The 8,038-nt window shown below is 51.1% G+C and overlaps 2 protein-coding genes across 2 annotated transcripts; both read right to left on the reverse strand.

The window, feature by feature from the left end:
• Positions 1 to 4,211: 4,211 nt before the first annotated feature.
• QC764_119010 (uncharacterized protein) lies at positions 4,212 to 5,597 on the reverse strand (the record flags this gene model as incomplete). Its single annotated transcript, XM_062943164.1, has 1 exon — positions 4,212 to 5,597. One exon carries the CDS (start codon positions 5,595 to 5,597, stop codon positions 4,212 to 4,214), a length of 1,386 nt encoding a protein of 461 aa, XP_062806235.1.
• Positions 5,598 to 6,405: 808 nt separating this feature from the next.
• cms1 lies at positions 6,406 to 7,797 on the reverse strand. Its single transcript, XM_062943165.1, has 5 exons — positions 7,266 to 7,797; positions 7,032 to 7,209; positions 6,930 to 6,975; positions 6,769 to 6,874; positions 6,406 to 6,718 (listed from the first exon to the last, which is right to left on the reverse strand). Exons 1-5 carry the CDS (start codon positions 7,504 to 7,506, stop codon positions 6,537 to 6,539), a joined length of 753 nt encoding a protein of 250 aa, XP_062806236.1. The 5' UTR covers positions 7,507 to 7,797; the 3' UTR covers positions 6,406 to 6,536.
• Positions 7,798 to 8,038: the final 241 nt, after the last annotated feature.

Genomic DNA, 8,038 nt, shown 5'->3' on the forward strand with positions numbered 1-8,038 from the left:
TGCCACCCGCGGCTGGTTGCAGGTATTCTGCGATCAGGCACTCGAACGCTAACGTGCCAGTATGCAAACAACCTGTGTAAATACCTGAAATCAACAGCCTAGGGTGGGCGGGGACACTTGATGTACGAAGTATGCGCTTCCTATGCTCTCACGCGGTCCGACACTGTTTGAGAGACACCACGAGCACCCTCGATGAGCATCCATTGCCCTAAGCTTGGACTGTACTGTGCTGTGCTTGTACTGGGTGCCCCCAAAGTCGGCCCGGAGCGTATTCCCTGTTCTGCGTTTGCAATCCTGGTATATCTTTGAATCGTGGGTAGTGTAGGTGTGGTAAGTTGTGCGTAATGGTGGCTGAACCGGCACCATCCGTAACAACGGCCGAGAGATCGGAGCTCACCAGGGTCTGTCATGTCATTTTCTCCCCTTGCTACCCGCCGGCTTGTGGGGCTTCGAAATCCATTTCCCTTTTTTCTTCCCCTCTCCCTATTCTTTGTTTGTACTAGAGCAAAGATGTCACTTCTTGACTCCTACCCCTCGGTGGAACCAATCCACCTGTGGCTATCAAAAGGCAAGGCAACCCAACTGGCACCTGGAACACTAGCATGCTATCTGCAAGTCCCCGTATTCTTCCACCGGAAACTCACCGGCGATCAGACGACGAGTTCCCGTTGTGTTCCTGAACGCCTCGAATCCAAGAGACTGACGACAATCGTTGGTGATAGCCGAGTTGCTTCGTTTCTTGTCCCCCCTGCTGTTAGCCTCGTTCGACACCCAACCTAGGAGCTTGTGACGTTGACGCCACCGGACACAAAAGTATAAGTATCTACAACATCCTCTTTGGCCATCTGTCACATCTCAAGCACAACAGCCATATCTCGTCCTCACTTCGAAACCTCATCCCATCTCTAGCACTCGAGACTCGCTCAATTCCGGACTCTCACGCTCTGAAACTTTGTCATTACAACCTCTAGACCCAAAGCCTCCTCAGAAAGACGACCGCGACACTTCAGAAGCCTACAGTCACCTCACCCTTCACCATGTCTATCACAAGTGGTCAGTCGCCAGTCTGCCAGATGACTGTTTCTCAACCATCAGATAACACCGATCAGGGACTGGTAAGAAAGACCAACGATAGCCCGATAATCCAGGGTGAATCATCTGTCTGACCGTTCTGCTAGTTTCCCGGTGTCCGTTGCCCTACATGTGCGGCCAAAGGCCTCGAGACCTGGGTCATCGAGGGTCGAGCCTGCGGAACTTGCGGTACACCTTGTCTATAGAGAGCTGGCTCAATCACCAAAACTGTATAATACAATTGGGGCATCAACGGCGGTGTATGGGGTATGTAAAAGTTGGACATGGGGTTGTGATTTTGATATTCTTATCTGGTGGCTTTGGGGGGAGGATTGCTTCTTACTGGCGTTGCTTGGTGGCTGGGGGACATGAGAAGGGGATGAGAGAGAAAAGTTCGGCGTGGGGCTCAGGGAACTATTACGATAATATTATTTGACTCATGATACCCTCAGATTCTGATCAACTTATGAGATCAACATGTATCAACATCATGTGAAAGGGATGTCACCTCATCAACACTGTTGCCAGACAACCCATATTGCCTCGGCCACCTGTGGGCACCCTTCCCTCGGTAAATCAACACACTGTCCTCTCAATCTAGAAACCATACGCCTGCCAAGTTCGGCGACGTGAACAATACATACCATGTCCCTCCCGACAGTCTGGTTCCACTGAAACAGACAAGGACAGCGGCGTCTGCCACAGTCATGCCCATGGTACAGGGACATAGAGAATCAGAAACATGCATCTACAAAGCAAGCTGAAGACTGCCGGCAGTAATCCCGAGCCAGAAGAGTCTAGTATTCCATGTTTCTCTGCATTGCGATGTGCAACGTTTCAGGGCTGTCGTGCTGAATGGGAAGGTGGCCGGTGTCTGGTGTGGTCTCACATTTGTTGACGATCATCACCAATCACCATGATGGGACTCTTCCCTCTTACCACCAGACTCGGCCAGTCTCTTTTCCTAGGCTCAGTGTTATGCCCATTGCCGACGACCATTCACTTACAGTCCCAGTCACACTGCCTCGCATGCGTTTGCAGGGTTCGGGTACAGCAAGCAGTGTGAACAGTGAGCTTGAAAGGGGGGGAACAACTGCCGGTCCGTGGCCAGCTGAAACCCCACACCTAACCCACGCACCCACAGGAAAAAATGCTTATCTAATCGGACCTGCAAAATTCAACGTCCTCAAAAGCTCAATCGCCAATTTTTTTTTGCTTCTGCTTCCCAACTTCGCAACACAACGCAACACGACTCCAACAACAGCACAACATCCAGCCCGCGATGGCGCCGATGTTGATCGTCGGACAACTGCAGTGATCTTTCGATCCCCAGTTGCAGGAAAGCTACACCACACAAACTGCTCGTATCACAAAACTGAGCCAGTGACGGAAAACACTAGCTTTTCTGCCCAAATGGTAGGTCGGATCTGCCGCAGGTCCATCTTCGACAATTTTCCTTTTTCTTTTCTTCTTCGTCTTTCGTTCGACATTGCACGACAATTTCGTCACTCTTATGGTACGCTCCTCCTCTCATCATCCGGTCATTCTCGTCTCGTCTTCTTGTGTCTCTCACTATGATGAGAGTAATTTGCGATTGATACCGTCTAGGTGGCTCACTTTCGCCGGTGCGGCTATACCTGTCGGCCAACTGATAGTATTTCTTACATATTCTGAATATGGAGACACAAGAATGCGAGACTTGTTTGACCTTTCACCAAATCATCAGACCATCAGATTAACAGTCTCCCAAGGTTTCTTAGTTATCCTCTTCAACCTTCCCGCTGTTAGGTAAGCGCCTCTTCCGTCTGTTACCAGTGGACTTGGTCGCTCAAAGGTCGGGAGAAAGCAATCATTTTGCGAGGCATCAAGTTCTTCACCTGACAGGCGTTTTTTGTACACTCATTGAGTGCCTGCTGGGTTCAATTAGTCTTTGATTGCTTACAAACTTTGATCTTTTGTGGTCAACTCTGAGCAGTCAATATCTGTCATCCCACTCATTCACAGGTTCAGTTGCAGTTTCGAGATGTTTTTCGGTGGAAAAAATCCGGGTATTGTTATTGAATCAGTGAAGGAACGGGAAGGCAGGTATTTGACGGCCCGTGTTGTTTCAGCTTTGGGTTTGAGAAAGAAATATATAACAGAAGATTGTTTGCCTTGACTTTTTGTGTGCCCCTCGACTGCTGTGTGATTCTTTGCTAATTCACGCAAGTCCAATTCATCTTCTACCAGAACCCAGGTTCTCTCTATCCAGCATCCACTGGTGAGGTGGCCCAGTGTGACGAACCCCTATCCAGAACCTCTGAAAGGGATACTAGTCGAAGGCGCTTCTAGACAATCTAGTTCGGTGCGGCTAAACAGTGCACAACAATGGCTTGGTCTCAATCACAATGGTCTTGATACCGACGAACGTGACTTGCATTGCATACCGCGGAACGATCTGCTACCCATCTAGTCCCTCCGTATATATACAGCCCCCGGGACCTTGAGCTGATCATCCTGATCTGGCCCTGATCAGCCTGCACCAACAGACCCTTACCCTAACGTACCAGTGTGAGAGTCTGGGCGTGACAGAAATTTTCATTATCCTCTGATTTCTCTACCCTCCTCTACATGGAGGGTGTGGTAAACATCGACGCCTCACACAGCTAACACCCTCAAGTAAACAACTCTACCTGCACCTGCGTCAGATGAACCTTGTGTGTTGGAGCTTGAAGGGTGGCGGGGGACATGGCAGGCCGATTGATTGAACTGGTGTATCATCACAGAGAGAAGTTTCTTACCCAGGGATATCTCATCTATCAAGAACTGCCCTTCAAAGACTCATTTACTGCTATCGGCAGATGAACAGTCTCAGTCATCACAGTCAGGAGAAAACAAATGACAAGAGCATCAATCCATTCCCATCTAATCTACGCCCCTTACTCTCTCTTCCCTTTTCCCACCACCTTCAAGATGAAATTCACTGACAAGTACATTGTCTTGTGTTACATTATCATACCAGTACAAGCAAGGGCCAAAATGCCTGCTGCTCCTAACTGCAATAATGACCTACATAACCAGCAACATACACCTCCAACTGTGATAATGCGAATACCTTAAACCTAACACCGTGATGGTGGTGTACAGGGAACCAGAGGAGACTAGAATGTGAGGAAAAGAGCCTGCAGTAGGATAAACCCGAGGGCCGCTGACAGAATCACAAGAGACGGGCCATCCTGCGCCGCTTTTGCTGCCGTAACTTGGGCTGGACCAGCACCCCAGATCGACGGTGGGATCGCGGGAATCGGCGCAACTGCACCATCACTGTCTGGTGGGTCGCCATATGCGCCCGCTGCCCCTGATTGTTGGAAATGGGGAGCAGCAGTGATTGCTGTGTAGAAAGACGTTGTAGTCTCGTCTGCGACTTGTTGCTGCAAACCCGCGCCCTTGGCTCCCAAGTATGCAACCGTGTTGGGAGGAGCGTACGCTGGAGGATCAAACGAAACAGCCGCCAAGGGAACAGAGGCTGGGGAGTGTGGAGGAGGTGGTGCAGCGACTGTTTGAGTGATTGTCACATAGACTGGTGGTGGTGGAGGGGGAGGAGGAGGTGCAGGTGCGGCTTGGGCTGCATATTGTGAACCGTCGTCTCTGTTCCCATCTCCGGCTCCGGCTCCGGCTGGACAGCTTGTTGGAGCAATGGCCATTGGACTTGGGGTGCCCAAGATGAAGACTGTCTCGACCAGCGGGCCTTGCAAAGCAGGCTGAGAAGGTTGACATGCCTCATTGCCGTTCCCGTTACCGTTGCCGTTGCCTGCTGGACATGGTGGTGATCCGCCTCCGCCGTTGTCATAGCCTCCTGCCGGCGACTGTTGAGCTGAACTCAGACAGATGGTTGTTGTCTCGATGGCAGTGAGTGTTTGGCCATTGCCTCCACCAGGAGGACCATATGCCGCAGGATCAGAGCCCCCATTCCCAGCACCCGCACCATAAGCCCCTTTTCCGCCCACGCCGCTACCACTTCCGGCACCAAAGTCATATGACCCAGCACCGCTGCCGCCGGCATTCGCACCTTGATAACCACCGTACGCATAGGAACCAGTACTTGAGCCCGAGCCGGCACCTGCTTGGGGAACTGTGACGGTCTGTGTCATGGTAACGACCCGAGGGGGAGAAGCACTGCCTCCGCCATTGCCTCCTCCCGGTGGGCGAGGCGCAGGAGGACCGCTCGACACAAACGGGCCGGGAGGATTGCCAGCAACATGGTTTGGCGAATACTCATCAATGACATGTGTCATGTCAGAACTGGTGCCGGCGCCAGATAGAAGCCTTTCGGCATGTACCTTGGGGTTGGGCGAGGACGTCGTGCCATCGGTGTTGCCATCGTCGTAGTGAAGGTTGATGTTGAGGCCGATTGGGGGGTGGTGACCGTCTGGAGTCTCTGAGAATGTATTTGGCGAAAGTATGCTTGCTTCAGGAACCAAACTGCCTTGTCCTCCAGACCCAACGTCACCAACGTGGCCCATGTGCCGAGCGGCTTCGAGTTGCATTGGCGAATGGTGATTGATGATGTCGTTGGTGTCTGTTTCGTCGCTAGCTACAATGTCTTGAACCGTATTGACAGCCGAGGACGTGATGCAATTCCCCGTGACGGTTTTCAGAGCGGGTGAATATTCCACAGCGTTGCAGTTAATGAAGACACAGTGAAAAAGATTCTGTGTCAGACATTGTCAGTGGGTGAGGTGAAGTGAGCCTGGGCATCTCAGTAAAGGTTACCTGTAGATCCTGCTTTCGCTGGCAGATACAGCGGATGTCGGCACAGTTCGTGCTTTGAAGGAGTGGTTGTAGACAAATCTGGGCACAGGGAGGCAGCGATTCTTTGTTTTGTCGGGCCGATGAGATAGATGAAAATAGCGTAATGCTCCAGAGCACCGTGGACTTCATATTGAAGGCGAGAAACTTGTCGGTGATTCGAAGAGCTGCAAGCAAAGATATGATCTCCAAAAGGAGGTGTCAAACGACCGACGAGACAGAATTTGGGTACCTAATCCAAGAAAAGAACGACGTTCAAAAACACAGAGCGACTGTTGATGATGGAAATGTAATGGGAAGAGAGAAGAGGGAGACACGACCCAAAGCTGAAATACTGGAAACCCTGGGCACCGGCACCGGCACCAAGAATATGGACGGCAGGAGCATGACATGCCAGAGCCTGCGATGTTGTGCCAGTAGTCGATCGAGGCAGGCACAACAACAACATGGACTGTTTCCCAGAATGACAATCCAATGATGTGGTCCCGGCGGCGGGTCAGGAGGTTCTTTCCAAGCTGAATTGCGGAAGGACATCGTGCAACAGCTATCAGACGTACAAGCCACAAGAATAAGAACCGCAGTCATGGATGGTGGGAATTAGTGCGGAAACTGTGAACTTGGCCAGCGCTTGGATATCTACCAACAGACAAATCAAGAAACTCAAACTCCTCCCGAGCTTAGTAAAAGATGAGATCGATCGGGTGGTCGGGATCCGTATACTTGTCCTTGAGCTCCTTCCTCGACAGAAGCCTCACAAGCGGCATCAAAGTCTCCCTCATGTCCACAATCCCCCGCTTCTTCTGGTCAATATGTGAAGCATCAACAATTATCCTTTTGAGATGCGAAGTAGCGAGCGCCCCTTTTGCACAGTCAGCATAAGAACGTAACAGTTGCTGGAAGAATACCTACCATTCTCGATGAGATCAATCAGGCGCTGAGGCGTGCCAACCGCCATGCCACTGCGGTTCTTTTGGAGAAAGGCGACCTGTTCTTCTACCTTGAAATGCTTGGCAAACTGGTGATAATCAGTCAGCCAACGTCATTGACTGAGAGTAGATATGGCTTCTTACCAGCTTGGCGACTGTGTTGCCCTTCTTTTGAAACGTCCTGAGTGCTCTGTGATTTGGTCAATTTAGCAGCTATCTCGATACAACAACTACACTCGTACCTACCTGACAGTATCAGCGGCTCGGAGACCGGCAGCCGAGACAACTAGTGTATGCGGCGCACCACACGTCTTGGATGCATTGTTGAGCTTCTCAGGCTCAGCTGAAAACTTCTCCAGGAAATCTGGTAGGTTTTCGAGATTTCTCGGCTTCTCATACGAAGTGGTGTCTTTGATGGCGTTGGCTACATCATGGAGTTAGCCTTGTCCTGCAAGCCCCGTAAGTCGGAGTGCCACTCACCCGAAATGTAAAGATCTGAAAGCTCAATGGGACTGAGCTCTGTGCCAAAACGAGACGTCTTTTGAGCAATGTGATCAGCCAGGAGCTGGCCGTCCATCCGAGCGAACGCCTTGTTCAGACCAGCCTCGACATCCAGGTCGGCCTCATCCTCACGCTGCTTCTTCTGTTTCTTCTTTGCCTTCTTGACGAGTACACCCTCGTCGTCGATCTTCCTCTTCTTGCTCTGTACCTCGGGTGCCATTTAGAAGTTTTCGGTGTCGGTGTTTGATGAACCCGCTTATAAGAGAACTCGAGTTTGAGAATGAGACCCGAGAAGTGCGTTATTGCGATGCAGTCGATAGATTGACGCTGTGTTTTGAGTCTAGTCGACAAAAATAGGAGGCTTCAGATTAGGTAAACAAGCATCGCCCAGATGATGAAGCGATCTGTTTCTGTTGTGGTGAATGAAAATGTTCCAAAGTGACCTTCAAAGAATCAAGCTTGGCAGAGTCGAGGGCGGATGGAATTTTTCTGGGAATAGCGGACAGTGTGCACAGGAGATGTATGGTTCTGGCACTGTATTTCTCAGTGTCTGCCGGCAACGGGGTGCCAAATTAGAACGGCCAGGCCCCCGAAACCCACAGTGCGAATTGTCTCGCGCCGGTGTTGCCCAGCAGGTGGTGAGGGTCCATGTTGCTCCTGCTTCTGAGTTCAGACTCTTGGGGCGGAGAGATATTCCCGGGCGACTTTGAGTCCTTCCTTCTACCTTTTGACCCAAAACCAGGCAGGCACCC

Source organism: Podospora pseudoanserina, chromosome 1, assembly GCF_035222485.1.
Source record: "Podospora pseudoanserina strain CBS 124.78 chromosome 1, whole genome shotgun sequence".
Classification (NCBI taxonomy): Eukaryota; Fungi; Ascomycota; class Sordariomycetes; order Sordariales; family Podosporaceae; genus Podospora; species Podospora pseudoanserina.